Source organism: Ammodytes marinus (genome assembly GCF_949987685.1).
Source record: "Ammodytes marinus genome assembly, chromosome: 7".
NCBI lineage: Eukaryota > Metazoa > Chordata > Actinopteri > Uranoscopiformes > Ammodytidae > Ammodytes > Ammodytes marinus.
Genome location: NC_137211.1, coordinates 5,610,014 through 5,626,148, shown reverse-complemented (window position 1 = coordinate 5,626,148; position 16,135 = coordinate 5,610,014). Strand labels below are relative to the sequence as shown.

Genomic DNA, 16,135 nt, shown 5'->3' with positions numbered 1-16,135 from the left:
GTAAGCTAACTGCAGGCTATGCAAATGTAAACAAATCCCCCTCCCCAGAAACTGCACATTGCACCTTTTAAAGTGGAGTAAGATGATTTGTTAGCACGTGGATCCTAGCCCCCTGTAACATGCTACAACAGGCCACCACCAGACACACACACAAGGACTTGATCAGCTATGAACCAATAACACATTGTCTTCCTGCCAGCTGTACTTTTCCACCCCTTTGGGACATGGCCCCCCCAGACGGTGACTAACTCTAAGACAGACCAGCGTGAAAAACCCCTTAATTTAGAGGTGACTGAGATATGACGATGGCTGATTCTAGTGAAAATACAAAACTGTTTTTTTTACTTGGAAAATGTTATCACTGCTTTTACTTGGAACACTTCAACACGTGCTGATGATGATTTTGGATTTGAACAAAATACGCAGAATAATCTTAAATCCAGTTGAATGTGCTAATGTAATCTTATAGTTAAGGGACTTTTTAAGAGAAGAAATCTCCCTTTTTGCAGATTAGAAGTTCGATTTAATTTAGCAATGAAATGCATCATTGTTAAATTGAACATATTACAATTTTTTTCTGTTGCAGTGTGACTTGGTCTGGTGTGAACCGCAGTATATGGCTAAGCCAAAGTTAGCTGACTTTTACGGTACAGTGAATGTGTATGTTGGCATCATCTAGTGGTGAAAGTTCTAGATTGCAACGCTCCGCCTCTTTTAATTTAAAAATATTCTCTACTTTGCCATTGTTAAACCACATTTTAGCACACAACAGAGAAATATTCAAAATGTTAAAAAGGGGGAAAAAAATGTAATGTCAATGATTTGACCTATCCTTGACTGTTAGTGGAAAGACAATCAGCTCGACAGCCAGGCATCTAGCAATAACAAACAAACTGTGGACTCTTGACTTGTCTGCGTCAAGGTCCATCCATACAATGTCTAGTCAGGCAAATATAAACACTAGTAAAAAGAGGGATGTACCACCACCACCCCAGTTGACGCCAGTTCGACCCCCCCCAATAGGAGCATCCCATTCAGGAAGCAGTTTTTTTTCGGCAGACATGGGAATAACAGGAAGAGGGTACCTGACTACTGCTCTGCTGGGCGCCGTGAAGTGTCCCTACTACCAATATAGCCAAAGGTTTCAAAGACTTAAGAGAAGGCCCCCCCCCAGTAGAGAGGAGATGGATTGGGGAAAAAACAAGCCGCCCTTAAACCCTCTTGCATGCGAAGAGTCTTTCTCAATGGTTAAGCCCACTAATTGTTGGGTTAGCGCTCAAGTGTTTTTGAGAACGTAAACAACAACCCCATGCTGCCTAATGAAATACTGTGAGATACTGTGGCAAGTCTGCACGGGCTTAAGTTATAGCCAGGCGATAATAAGCTTTGAAGAATCTCCACCAATTGAGAGCGTGTGATTATGGCTGTGTGGAGTGTGGGTGCACTTGCCTGTCTAAATCACTGTTAACTTGAAGCCAGACACCAAAACCGTGGAACTCCCAGCTGCATCATTCACACTCGGGTGATTGAACCGTTTAGCCTTAATCCTTTCCTCGTTTTCTAAAAATGTTTTCTCCTCACACCGACTTGCTCATCCTTGTTATCTCACGCTAACACGTCCTTGTTTTTCCCCCTTATTTTAAAGATGACTCTGGAGAATGTGTGTTGTACTTTTTTTTGTTTTGTTGTCAAAATCGGTAAATGTCTCCTCATGATTCACTATCTGTCCATACTGTGTGTGCGCTGAAAACAATCCAGTGTTAATACACAGCCTAGGCTGTGTAAACGGGCATGTTGCTAGCTATGATGAGCCCCCTTTGTTGACATAGCCTTTGTTTACATGCCAATTTAAAGGGCATAGGCTGTGTATTAACACCAGATTTTTTTTCCCCAGCGCACACACAATACTGACAGCTAGCAGATCATGTGGAGATATTCACTTATTTTGACAAAAAGTGATTTGACAGCAAGCCTTCTCTAGAATCACTGATCCCCCCCCTCCCACCCCCCCTCCCCCCGAAGACATGAAAGAATTCCAAGCTTAAGGATATTGAGGGGTTAATGCCAAGGTCAGGGGCTTCAAGGGAAGGTCACTTGTGTTCAGTGCCCCCCTCCCCTCTCCCTCTCCCCATTTCTGCCCTCCAACAATGGCAATACCAGTGGGGTCTAATCCTTTAGCGTAATTGCATTGTCGCTGTCCACTCTTTTAAATATAGCCTCCCCTAATTAAGGCTGACAGTGGGGGGGCGGCAGGGCGGACATGGATTCAACAAGTCGCCTTGTTTTGAAGACACAGGACATGGTTATGTGGGGGTTTAGGCATTAAAACTTACCCCCCCTCCCCAACCCCCCTCAGAACTTCAATGTGCCCCCCCCCCCCCTCCCCTACCACCAGCCCGAGGGGTCTGAACTGTTTTTGTGAGCTAGCTAATTGCGGGGGGGATTTCTACACAGTTCATCTGGGATTAACCCGAATGACAAAAGAACAGAGAGCAGTGGGCTGCAGTGTTTGTGGTCAGAGCAACAGACTGTAACGGGACATTAAGGCTATAAATCATACTCGCTCCGACACCACACACCATTGCTACACACACACCATTGCTTCACTCACCTACACGCACGCACACAAACACATGTGCACACACACACACACACACACACACACACACACACACACACAAACACACCCACCCTATAACAACAGTGCTATGCAACAATTGACTAGCACACCCTGGCAAAGATCTTTAGGACAGCACGCGCTGCCGTCGCAAAAACACTAGCGCTTTTGTCCAAAGGGGGCGCCAGAATCAACAAAAACCGAAAGTTCCCCAGTGTGGCTTTAAAAAAAAAAGCAGCAGACCCGGGTTCGATTCCCGCCCGCGGTCGTTCTCTGCATGTCACTCCCCTCTCTGCCCCATTTCACCTCTGTCTCTATCAATAAAGCATGAAAATTGCAAAAAAAAAAAATCTTAAAAAAAAAATAAAAAAGTTGATGTATGTGTGTATGTTAACTCTGTTTGTGTGGTTGGTTTATGTTCAAATAAAGAATTACTTCCGACTCTGCCCATGGTCGGCACTTTTGAGGAAATTCAACTGAACCCCTTCATTTAACCCCATGTCACCTCAGCCTCACAGTTCATATGAAGTGATAAATAAAGCTTGAAAGACAGTTTGGGCAGACAGAAAAAAAAATTGATGGATTCTCAAAAATTCCAAGGTTGAGTTACACCAGGTTCAACTGAAACCATCACAGTGCTGCGTGTCACATAGGAAAACACACTTGCTTATTCTTAGTAGAAACGAAAAGATTTTTCAGTGGGAGTTGATTCAGTTTACATGAGTCAGCCAGGATGTGTGTGAGCTTGTGCGGGTTGTGATTGAAGAGCTGGGCGGGGTTAATGATTTTCTGTGTGTGTATGAGAGAGAGTGTGTGCGTGTGTGTCCTCCTCAGTAGACTGCTGTAGTAAACAGAGCGAGCCTCTCTCCGCTCTGTCACATTCTTGCGATCGCAACCGAGTCCGTCAGATAAACCCCATTGTCTGGTATCTGCAGAATATTCTAGGAACTTGAAACACACACGACACACACACACATACACACATACACACACTCATCTATCGAGGGAATTCATAGCAAGCCCGTTTCTGGCTAAGGACTTAAATCTTTCACCACCTGCTGTGTATTGGAGCCTGGATATATTGATAGGCTCTTCCACTGAAAAGCTAACGGGTTGCCTTTCCTGGGATGAGCAGTTTATCTATGGTGAGTAACTATAACGTTAAGACCAAGATTTTTCTCATTGATTCTAGCCTGACAGCAAATTGTATGAGAGAATATATGATGTGCTAAGTGCCTACACAACCTCTAGTCTGCATTAGCGTTTTGGTTGTTGCGATTTTCTTAAATTTTTCTGAAAAAAAACGAATGATAGCAGAAGTAAATCAGGACTGCAACTAACAAATAGTACATCTCATCGATTAATCTGCCAATTATTGTCTTGTTGATATTGATTGATCGTAAAATATCTAACAACAGTGACAAATGCCTCACGTTGACGTCAGTGGGTGCCTTTTCTTTTGGGCAGTTCAGACCCAAAAAAAGATATTCACTTGATTTTTATCGTAGGACAAAAGAAAAAGCAACACATTTTCCCATTTGCAAAGCTGTCAAATGACTGAAGCCAATAATGGATTGGTTTTCTATCGATCGACTAATCAATTGATCGAATAATTGTTGCAACTCTCTAACCAACCATTCAACATTTAGGATATATCTCTCCACTGACTCATTGTTTCTTTCTTTTCTTTTTTACTTCTCTATTTTTATCTATCTACTGGCATCTATTAGGTATTTTGTATTTTCCTCTTCTGTCTGCCTATTTCTACATCTGCTTCTTATATCAACAGACCAAGTGAGTGTACCCCCCCTTGGCACCCACCAGCTCTATCTCTCTTTCTCTCTCTCTCTCTCTCTCTCTCTCTCTCTCTCTCTCTCTCTCTCTCTCTCTCTCTCTCTCTCTCTCTCTCTCTCTTTCCCTCTCTGCTTTTTTCTTTCCATACTTCTTTGGAAGCGCTCTCCTCAAAAAATAATCAATTTCCATGTCATATTTGGAGCAGCTCGCCTCCAAACCAACATTCACTTCTAATTCTGCTTGGAATAGCCTGTTCTTTTTAGTATTTTTTTTTTCTTTCTTTCTTTTTCCCTCTCTTCTCCTTTTTCTCCTCTCACTTCCTCCCTTTTTTGGTCTTGTTCACCACCGCCCTCCTTGTCTGTCTATCTCTCTCTCTCTCTTTCTTCCTCCGCATGCCCCGGGGCTATGGATAGGGAAAGGTTGGTTGCGTCACAGTGAAGCCAACATTATCAGGTCACTACACTTGGTTTTGTATAGAGCAGAAAGAGACCAGCTGCTTTGAGTGGTGAGTGGGGCTTTTTTCTAGTAGTTGTATATTGATTATCCTTAACTTAAACAGTTGTTCTCGAGAACTGGCTGTGTGTGTGTGTATGTGTGTTTGTGTGGCGCTTCTCTCTGCCTTCAGAATGTTGTTGTTGTTGTTCCCGGTGACGACACACAGTGACAGTGGCATGTGTCAAATGGGTGTCATGTAAATATTTGACTTTGGCTCTGTGTGTCTGGAAATGGGGGAGTCGGCTGTGTTTCACCCCAAGGGGTTATAGCAAGAAAGTTAAGATTTTTTTTTTAAAGTTAAAGATCTGTTTAGCTTATAATAGTTTATTAATTATTCCAATTACTTATCTAAAGAAATTAAGTGATTGCAGTTATTATTTTTTGTTTTGATTCATAAAATAAAAATAAAAGATTGGAGCATGCCCAGTTGGCCAATAACAAAGATGAGTTGCGGAAAGATGAGGAGGTAATATGTCGTTTCGGTGGTTAACTTTTTTGCTGCATGTTGAGACAAACCTTTTTGACTGGAATGCATGGTCTACTTTACACTTAAGGTGTTACACCATGTCCTGTGTGCGTGTTTGTTCCCTGAGTTTGTTGACTTTTCTGTGTGGCCACACGAGGAGTGCCTGCGTGCTGTCAGGTGGACTTTTGACTTGACCTATCTGGCGATCTGATATCAACTTTTAGATTTAGATATTTCCGTGGTCCTTATTGTGATAGTCTGGCACGGATAAATAGATAACGGAGATGTTGAAAATGCTGTAAACTCTCTCTCTCTCTCTCTCACTCACTCTCTCTTTCTCACAAACACACTTACACACACACACACACACACACACACACACACACACACACACACACACACACACACACACACACACACACACACACACACACACACACACACACACCTGTAGTTTACAGATGTATTACTGGACAAGGAAATGCTGTTGTATTTCGTAATGAGCTTTGCGGTGTTATTTTTGTTGGCTGAGTTTCAATATAATTATGAAAAATGATGTCAGTTTGTTGACAGTACTAAACGGGCCCATTTCTCCTAAATGTCTCCAATGTGTAATCTGGGAAATACTCCACTCCTCTTCTATTATTTGTCACAGTGCAGGGGAGGATTATGACACAAGGAAATGCTGTGCAGAGTTACACAGTCTAAATACTCTATAACAAACAAATGAATCACACAAACTGATCTGGGGTTTAGAAATGGAGCCAGATATACTGCATGTGACATGTTATTGAGGGGGCTGTAAAAGCTATTGGGACAATTTTGCTGTTGGTAAAAGTAACAATGTACGGACAGAGTTAACTGAAAAAAATCAGACGTAAGAACCTTTTGTCGCTTTTTTCTGGTAAATGAAAGTCCCATTGTATAAAAAAAAATTACTACTTTTATTTTTGGCTGTGAGGAAGTTTCACCTTTGAGTGGCACCTTTGGACTTTTTATGACACCAGGGCCTGCTGTCATAAAGACCTTTGCGAGCGCGTTCATTTGTTTTGGAAGCGAGTGAAAGAGAGACTGCAGGGTGCATCGCGATGAGATAATGTATATATTTGTGGCTTTATGATTAATAATGGTTAATATGACCATGGTGAAGCATAGTACACTTTGATTTAGTAGCGTTCTTAAACACAGGCTTTTCAGGTCTGCCTGCTGCCGTAAATCGTTTTGTCTGAGCTGGCGTGGGGATTCAGACCCGACCAAAAGGAATTAATAACTATATAAAAGCAGCATTCTTTTTGTTGAAGGTTCTTGTTTGATGTTACGGATCATTTATGATCATCAGAGGAAAAATGAGACCATTTCAGAAACACTTTAAAGTTCCTCGTAGTCTCTTTAAGTTGTAAATATGTCACGATGCATACATCATTGTAATCTACATGTGTTTGCATAGCCATGTGTGGGCTTGTTGAAGCCATTGCCAATACCGTATATACTCACATCTAAGCAATTAGAGTTGTTAAGTAAATAGTCATAATCATAAATAATCCTCTTAAGTATCAGTTTCATGTGTTTTAAATGTACAGTATTCCTTATGGGGCTCATTATGATATACACCTGCTGTCTTATTTTCTATGTATTGCTTTGAATGATCTCATCCCTATGTAAAACAACCCTCCTCCTCATCATACTACATACATTTGAAATCTGTTAGTGACTCAATACTCGGCAGAATTTACCACCGCGGGCCCTTTTTATGAACATACTTAACATGTGTTTTCGTAACACACACACACACACACACACACACACACACACACACACACACACACACACACACATTGACACAATCTCTCTCTCTCTCTCTCTCTCTCTCTCTCTCTCTCTCTCTCTCTCTCTCTCTCTCTCTCTCTCTCTCTCTCTCTCTCTCTCTCGGGAGGATGAAACACAACAAGTGCCTCTGTTTGAGTAAGTCCATATGTGTGCGAGTGCGGCGCCCCGACTGTACTGCAGTGGATATGAGTCGCTTAATGTGGAACAGGCTTGCAGACGGGCAGGCAGCGGTGTTGCCAGGTCTCGCGAAAAGAAACAAGCAACCAGGCCTATTACAAACTAGCCTCATTTAGGCCTATATACACTCAACAAAAATATAAACGCAACACTTTTGTTTTTGCTCCCATTTTTCATGAGATGGACTTAAAGATCTAAAATTAATTCCAGATACACAATTGTACCATTTCTCTCAAACATTGTTCACAAATCTGTCTAAATGTGTGATAGTGAGCACTTCTGCTTTGCTGAGATAATCCATCCCACCTCACAGGTGTGCCACATCAAGATGCTGATCTGACATCATGATTAGTGCACAGGTGTGCCTTAGACTGTCCACAATATAAGGCCACTCTGAAATGTGCATTTTTTTGCTTTATTGAGGGTCTGGGGACTCAGAACCAGTCAGTATCTGGTGTGACCACCATTTGCCTCATGCAGTGCAACACATCTTCTTCGCATAGAGTTTATCAGATTGTCAATTGTGGCCTGTGGAATGTTGGTCCACTCCTCTTCAATGGCTGTGCGAAGTTGCTGGAGACGGCTTATGGTGGAGAAATGAACATTCAATGCACAAGCAACAGATCTGGTTGACATTCCTGCTGTCAGCATGCCAATTGCACGCTCCCTCAATGCTTGTGGCATCTGTGGCATTTTGCTGTGAGACAAAACTGCACATTTCAGGGTGGCCTTTTATTGTGGACAGTCTAAGGCACACCTGTGCACTACTCATGATGTCAGATCAGCATCTTGATGTGGCACACCTGTGAGGTGGGATGGATTATCTCAGCAAAGCAGAAGTGCTCACTATCACACATTTAGACAGATTTGTGAACAATGTTTGAGAGAAATGGTACAATTGTGTATCTGGAATTAATTTTAGATCTTTAAGTCCATCTCATGAAAAATGGGAGCAAAAACAAAAGTGTTGCGTTTATATTTTTGTTGAGTGTATATCCGGGACCAGTTCTTCAACAATTGAAAATAGCCTAGTTATACATTATATCATATAGCCTATATTAAATTTCATCCATTTCAAATGGTAATAATAAGGGATTCTTATTGCATCCACTTCATCAACAACAACGTTACATTACTACTTCTGAAATCACTGCTATTGTTTTAAATTAAATAAATACTTTCATTGTACGGAGGGAGAAATACTAAGCCTCCTTGGTTTGGATTGTAAACATCTTTCTATCACTTCGGAGTGGGTTAATCCAGTGAAATAACAAGAAAGATAACTAGAAACTTCAACTTTATTTAATGCATGTGTAGCAAGCCCAAATTTGCGACCCAAAATAATCCGGCGAACCCGCGACAGCCAATATTTGTAAGTGACTCTACAAAAAATATCAAGCCTGAAGTCGCTCATAAAAAGCAAACTTGGCAACGTTGGCTGGCAGGCTTGTTACATAACGGCCGCAGTAAAAGGGCAGCAGACCCTGGCTCTCCTCCTCTAGCCGGTCAGAGGACAGATGGCAACAGAAGAAAGCAAGCATCGCACTCTCTCTGTCTCTCTCTCTCTATGTCTCTCACTCACTCGCTCCCCCCCCCTCTCCAATGCACCTATGCAGCTCCTCAACAGATGCATCGTTTATTTATTGAAAAAAAAAAAATCGGGCCAGGCCTGCCCTTGTTTCCCCCCCTTTGATCTGCTGCTTTCAATCCCACCTACTGGGCCACGGCTAATGGCCACTAGAGTCTGTGTTATGTTTAGGAAAAGCAGGCTGGGCTACGGTGTACATTATATGGAGGAGGGAGGCCCTATGGGGGTCCCAAGAGGAAAATGAAAATAGGCTTTTAGTAGAAGGTAGCAGAAAAAGTAGCATGTAGCAGGGTTTCTCTTGTCAACTCAACTTGATGGAAAGCACACTTGTTACTGTGAGCGTCTGAGTCCGAATATTTCAGTACATATAAGCTGATATGCATCTGTATTACCCTTATCTTTAGCGCTATACTCATCTTTAGTGTTATCAAACAGTTGGGTTCATACAGGCCTAGGTGCATCATCCTCTTAACCAATTTAATAGTTCAAGCATTAAAAAAAAATAAAAAAATCACCAAAAGTTTTTATTTTTAGAAGCACAAGATCTAATTTGTCTAGAAAATCATTAGGTGTTGTGTTCAAATTTACAAAATAAACTTACCTGAAGGTTTTTTTGTGTGATCTTGCAATTGAGAGTGAAATATTTCGGCTTTATTTGCATTGAACAAGGTTATGGTATACACTTTGTGTTTGTGTAGTGTATTGCACTCTGTTCCGATATATGCACACAGGTCAAAGGTGTGTTTGTCTGTGAAAGTGAGACAATGGGTCATTATTGGGTCGCAGACTATGAACCACTGATGATGTGGACTTGTTGTCTGGCTTTTCAGGGGCTATTAGCTCTGATAGGTTTGGTGCTTTCAGAATGCATGAGTTGGTCCGACCAAAGTCTGTCTGACTCCGGCTGACTTTAACAGCAGTCATACTATTTGAACAAGACTGTGCATGACTGTGCCTCGTCTAGTGCTAACCAATCATTTGCGTGCGTAGGTGTGTTTATTGGGATTCACTTGAGCTTTTGTCTTCTTTGGTGTGTGTGTGTGTGTGTGTGTGTGAAGTCTAAGAAAGAGCGAAAATGACATAGTCAGGTAGAGGTTTGATAAATTAACAAGAAATGATTTGAATTGTAGAATACGATACGGTACAATATACTTTATCATAGAGCAGTTGGTTCTGACCGAGTCATTTGATTGGACGAGAGACATTCCATGAGCGCTGATATTGTCCCCTATGGGAAATTTGTCTATGAACCAACAATGCAGTGTACAGAAGCTACTGTAAGTGGAATCGTGACTTATTTTTGCATTTACACCACTCCTAATCACTCGGTGCTAAAGAGAAACATAAAGCCGAATGAGTTGCCAAATCAGTGATGGCTTTCGTGTTAGGACAGGACGCCTTTTCTGTGGGAGTGGTGGAGTGATGGTAAGAATTGAAGTTGGCCCATTTAATTAAACACAGTGTACGTGGTTGTGGCCCACAGTCTCAACAAAGACTGAAGTCCATTTAGACATTTCAGTGTGTGACAGAAGGTTGGACCGAAGACAGTTAGAGCTCAACTTCGCCAAACAGTATTCTCATGACCGTCTCTTCCCGTCATCTCAAAAGTGAAGCATTAGTTCAACAGTTTTTTTGCTTTGTGTAGAGGTTGGCTTTGATTTCATGTTTTCTATTGTGTGTGTGTGTGTGTGTGTGTGTGTGTGTGTGTGTGTGTGTGTGTGCGTGTGCGCGCGTTTGTGTCTGGAGTTTTTATGATAGCCGCTTGGAACAATGATGGGGAATTGAGTTTGCTCAATGGGTGTGGGCCTGACGATGACAAATTGCTGTGTGTGTGTGTGTGTGTGTGTGTGTGTGTGTGTGTGTGTGTGTGTGTGTGTGTGTGTGTGTGTGTGTGTGTGTGTGTGTGTGTGTGTGTGTGTGTGTGTGTGTGTGTGTGTGTGTGTGTGTGTGTGTGTGTGTGTGTGTGTGTGTGTGTGTCAGGGATTGTGTGTGGTAACTCCAGTTTTTCGCAATATGTCAATAAAGGATGGGATAGTTTTTTTTTTTTTTTTTTGCCATAAAATGTAATACATTTACGTGGCCTACCTCCTAAAAAGAAAAAAATTGTAATTCATGTATTAGTTAAAATAATCATATGGGCTTGTTGTCTGGTTTATGGACCCTATGCAAGCCTGTTTCTCTACTGGGTCTATAGCCTCCTTCATGGTTATCGTTCCCATAGAAAGAGCTCAGGGAAGCGGCTGTGCGATGCTCTCTTTAAGGAGGTGGTGTGCAGATGTCCTGTACATTTGCCAAACCAACCACTTAGTCCTCAACTTTAAAGACTTTTCTCTTGTCAAAGTAAAATAAAACCTTTTTTTTTTCAAAGCATTTCCCAGAAGCATAAATCTCACCTTTTGGGAGCTTTTCTGTGGGAGCCATGTGGGAGAATGGAGCCGCACTATGGCCCAAGTATGTGAGTGAAAAGCAACATCCCCCTGTCTGCACTAACACCGACCATAAGTGCACTCTATGTTTTTGTAGTTCAATAGAGCAAACAGATTGGTGCCAAATGATCTTGCTGTCTGCGCCATTTCGATATCTGCAGAATTATTATATCATATCATTATTTTAAGCTTATGAACTCAACAGCTCTGCACCAGGAATTCTAATATTTGGAGCAAGTAACCTGTGAAAAATGAAGTGTGAATCTCAGTAGGATACAGCTGTTATTTCAGTACATCCCTCTACGTTTTATTATTATTTTTCATATTTTCCTGCTCATATTATTTTCAAGTTGTTGCTAAATTCACTCAAACCCATCTGTAGCTTCTTAGTCAACTAAAGGCCATACAGATACATTGAATGTATTCATTAATAACTTTCATTGTTAAAAACTAAGCCTGTACAGAACTGATAAAAGGCTATCGAACTCCCAACGCTTTTTTACCTCTGAAGATACACTTGGCAGGGTAACATAAGTCCACGGCTCACATACCCTATTCGTCAGACACACACACACACACACGCACACGGCGATGCATGCTATTACATAAGTACTAGGTGTTCTCTGGCAGGACAAGCTGTTCCGGAGAAGGTCTGCGGGAGGTCGGAGGAGGGAGGGGGGGGGGGGGGGGGGACATGCAGACAGGTTGGAGACAGACAGACAGGAGGTCCCATTAAGAATAGTTTTAGCTTTTGACTAAACTATGAGTGTGTTATCAGTGTGTGCTGGACACGGATGTGGAAATACAAAGATCATTACCGAGAAGAAGATGCTCTTTCATGGCAGCCTGGTGGTGATGGATGGGCCATGTGTATCACATTGAGTCAGGTCTGTAATCTGGGGTTTGAAATTTATCGCCAGCCTTAACCTCAATGCGTCATTATAATTTCATACACAAAGAGTGATTACCCGCAAATTTTCCAGCTTGCGAGGATGTGGCGAGCCGTCCAAAACTTATTTTTTTTAAATTGTCCCGTCAGGAGCCAACAAATTGGGATTTGGTGGTCTGGACCGTTGCAGCTGAATTGAACTGCCAGGCTGTTGCTCGAAAAACCCACACGTTCCACTGTTGATTATGATTCATGATTATAAAGTCAATATACCCTTTCCCCAGGTTTTAATGTCTTTAGCATCGGCTGTGTGAAAAGGTCTTGTGCAGTGCTTGCAAAGCTATTTGTTCAAAATAAAAGCTGACTCTAGAGGTATATCAGGGGGCTATATGTCATCAAATGTGTTGCTGTAGCCTTCATAGGTTGCGTGCCAGTGTTGGAAGCATTAAGTGTACAGGTAATAATCCTGATTCACCTCAGAAAATTCCAGTTATCATCATTTTAAAAAACAAGAACGTCTTTATTACAGCTGAGCAACTGATAATCTTTTCATCGATGACACAGCCTTGGGCAGGCCTGCGTGTGTGTGTGTGTGTGTGTGTGTGTGTGTGTGTGTGTGTGTGTGTGTGTGTGTGTGTGTGTGTGTGTGTGTGTGTGTGTGTGTGTGTGTGTGTGTGTGTGTGTGTGTGTGTGTGTGTGTGTGTGTGTGTGTGTGTGTGTGTGTGTGTGTGTGTGTGTGTGTGTGTGTGTGTGTGTGTGTGTGTGTGTGTGTGTGTGTGTGTGTGTGTGTGTGTGTGTGTGTGTTGGCGTGTTTGCAGGATATGTTGAAACAAGGGTGCATAAGCAGGTGCCACGTGGCAAAGGATGTGCTAAGCCAAGACTAAGGGCCGCTGTGGGGCCGCTGTGTGTGTTTTCTCAGCTGTTGGTGTGTGTGTGTGTGCAGCGTTTCATCTACAGTCAATCATGCCCCCCCCCCCAAAAAAAAACTCCGCTAATCCGGCAAGATCTGAGAGCAGGCATGTTAAGGGGCGGGGGCCGACACGCGACACACACTCACATGACACATGTTGTCTCTCACACACGTTCATACGCTGGCAATACCAGGCACGCATGGCCTCTCGTCAGCTGTTAGGCACGGTCTCATTTCACTGTATAGTCTGCTTCTCTCACACACACCCTTCCCACTTTTGTTGTGTTGGTTAAACTGATCCAGAAACAGCCAGATAATGGATGTCAAGTCGTTCTCATACCCACCAAGTATCCATCATCCCTTTCATTGATAGGAATGTGGAGTATTGCAGGAATTGCAAGAGCTTTATTTTTAGCTGTGTATCTTCAGGTAATTACTCATGCATTTAAGATTAAAAGCTTTTGTTGTTTTTCTTCGTTGGAGTTTATTTTTCCAGTCAGTGCTTTTCAGTCGTTCACTCCCAAGACCTTTTTTCTTCACCGTATGTCATGATGATGCACTCGTTTGTCTTGGCTTAAGCGTCAGATCTTTTCAGCTGCTTTAGTTGAAGCAGGAATGTGAACACTCTTGACTTGATGTTGCGAGGAGGAAGAAGGCCTAGTACCTATCTCTCTGAGCTATTGTCTAAATATGGCGCGTGTGATTTTTTTTGCTGGCATTTTGTCTCGCCCCGGCTGTCTGTCTGGGCACACCTCGTGGAGAACCTAACACCTCCGTGTGAAGGGACATTTGACACTGGTGGATGAAAAATGCGTGATTATGCGTTGATGTTGATTTTTTTTTTTAAACGCCTAAGTAGGTGACGTTGTAACACATTTCCGTGACTTGTTTGCTTCCCTCCATAGAAGATGAGATCAGTGAATCAGTCAGGTTTGAGACACTTTACTAGTCTGTACCTGCTACTTGAACAAACTAACGGACGTCATCAACTCTTTAACGACTGAGAAACAACGTAATCTGAATAGTAGAACATTTACCTCACAGTGAGCCGAGGACTTAGAAAGATCTCAGCTCAACAGTGTGAAAACCAATGCATTATTTTTAGAGAAAAAGTCAAAATATTAGTAGAAAAATATCGAGATATACATGAACACATGCTCACCATTAACATTGAATCGCAAAAAAGGAGAGTAACCAATGTTTTTGTGTTTATGTTTTCTTTCAATTGAAATATCAAAAAGGTTTCTCTCTCTAAGAGGCATTCATGACTGTCGACCCACCACCAAAAAGAAGCCATCCTTTACTCTGCCATTCTTCAGGATCTCAGTTTGTCCCATAAGCTTGAGTTGTACTCTGTGGTTTCTGCTACTGTCACGCTATGACATGGTTAATATTATAACTCATAGACATCAGCCGTGTTGTGACAATGTTAGCATGACATAAGCGTTAATCTAAGAGTGGCGTCTGCCTAACAGTCTACAGTCACATAGCTTTGGGCTTAAGGCAGGCTGCTGTACTTAGCCAACATCATCCACATATTCCAACTATTTAAAGTTGACGTGTTGAACTTGTCAGCAAACCGTTGCCTAATAATACATCCGGCAGACACATTAGCATTCATTTGCTTCTGTCTATGATTGTCACTCCAATATGTTCACCAGCTACTATTTAACTTTGTTCATATGTTGTTTGCTGCTGGCCAGGAGGAGACCAGTCTTTTCTTTAGACGGAAAACAGCTGCCTGCTGCAGCCCAAAACGGCACTAAGTAAATGGCGCCACTCAACCAAAAAAGTCAAAATTGTTGGAGAACCAAAACAATGAGCTGAAAGATGCTTAAATGATCCGTAGAGCATTGAGCAAACTCCATACAATATATGAATAATGTGATCCATAATATATATAACAAGTTGGATCCTATCTCCATAAGTTTGGACTTTATTCATAGAAGTATTTATTTGGCCTGACTGATCGTATTTCTTGCAGTGTCGCACATTTGTAGTGGGGCTTTTCTGAACTAATCCTTTAACACAGTTGTACTTACTAGAGGAGAGCATGTCATGTTCAACACAGTGCCCAAGGCCATAGCCTTGCTGACTCTTGTCTCTCAGTCTCTTGCTATTTTAAAATCTCTCTCCGGTCTGTCTGTCGGGGGCTCTTACCCGGGTGTAGTGACCCTGGGTGTTTATGAGGAAGGGAGTAGTTGGTACTGGTGGTGGCAGAGAAGAACAAAGGGTGAGAGAGAGAGAGAGAGGAAAAAGAGGAGAGGAAGACGATTGCTGGCGGAGCCCAGAGCAGTGGGGCTGTTTAATCTCCGCAGGACCGTCAGATGGCTTTGACAGAGCACAGGCTCCAATTAGGCTGCAAGATTAGGAGGGGGCTTTGTACTTCGGAAAAGCTTCTGGACGACGACTGGCCTTTTTATTTCTTGCTTCCTGTCTTGGGTTTATATCTTCAGTGGGACTCCTCCTTGCCCTCACCCTCCCTTAACCCTGTGCCCTCACCCTCCCTTAACCCTACCACCCCTCCCCCCTCCTTCTGTCCCCTTCCAGTCCTGCGACCTGGTCCTTTTTTAAAATCTGAGATTATACCTGGCTAGACATTGAGAATTGAGAGGAGTGGATTAATGAGGCAGTGTGTGGCTTGGCAGGGGTTCGTCGCGGAGTGAATTAGCGGCAAGCCAAGGAGGTGACGATTTGGATGTTTTTTTTGGGGCCCGAGCCGATTGGTGCCTGTTCTGCTGGCATGGACATGGAGCCGGGCTGCGGGAGCGGGGGAGACTCCTGCTCCGATCTGCAGAATATGACGGTAGAGTACCAGGGCGTGGGACTTGCTACTTAATTGTACTTAAGCAATGTTTGTATGGCTATAGCTTGTGGCAGGGCGCATGGGTGTGTTGCGTGAGGGCATTTTAGGCATATATTATGCATAGAATTGTTGCAAACTTC

At 42.6% G+C, this 16,135-nt stretch overlaps 1 protein-coding gene across 9 annotated transcripts in view; it reads left to right on the top strand.

Moving 5' to 3' along the window:
• Positions 1–16,135, top strand: part of plekhg5b (pleckstrin homology domain containing, family G (with RhoGef domain) member 5b) — a gene marked incomplete at its 3' end in the record, with an annotated part of 80,772 nt that overhangs the window by 28,213 nt on the left and 36,424 nt on the right. The window contains exons 1-2 of one of the 9 annotated variants that reach the window (XM_080031192.1): positions 3,478–3,762; positions 15,838–15,995. The exons of 5 other annotated variants lie outside the window; for them this stretch is intronic. In XM_080031192.1, the coding sequence (XP_079887318.1) occupies positions 15,888–15,995 (108 nt within the window). In that variant the 5' untranslated portion in view covers positions 3,478–3,762; positions 15,838–15,887. Of the gene's footprint in view, positions 1–3,477; positions 3,763–4,886; positions 4,917–11,332; positions 11,420–15,837; positions 15,996–16,135 lie in introns of those variants that run through there. 3 more of the 9 variants (XM_080031194.1, XM_080031193.1, XM_080031195.1) reach the window with 3 other exon arrangements.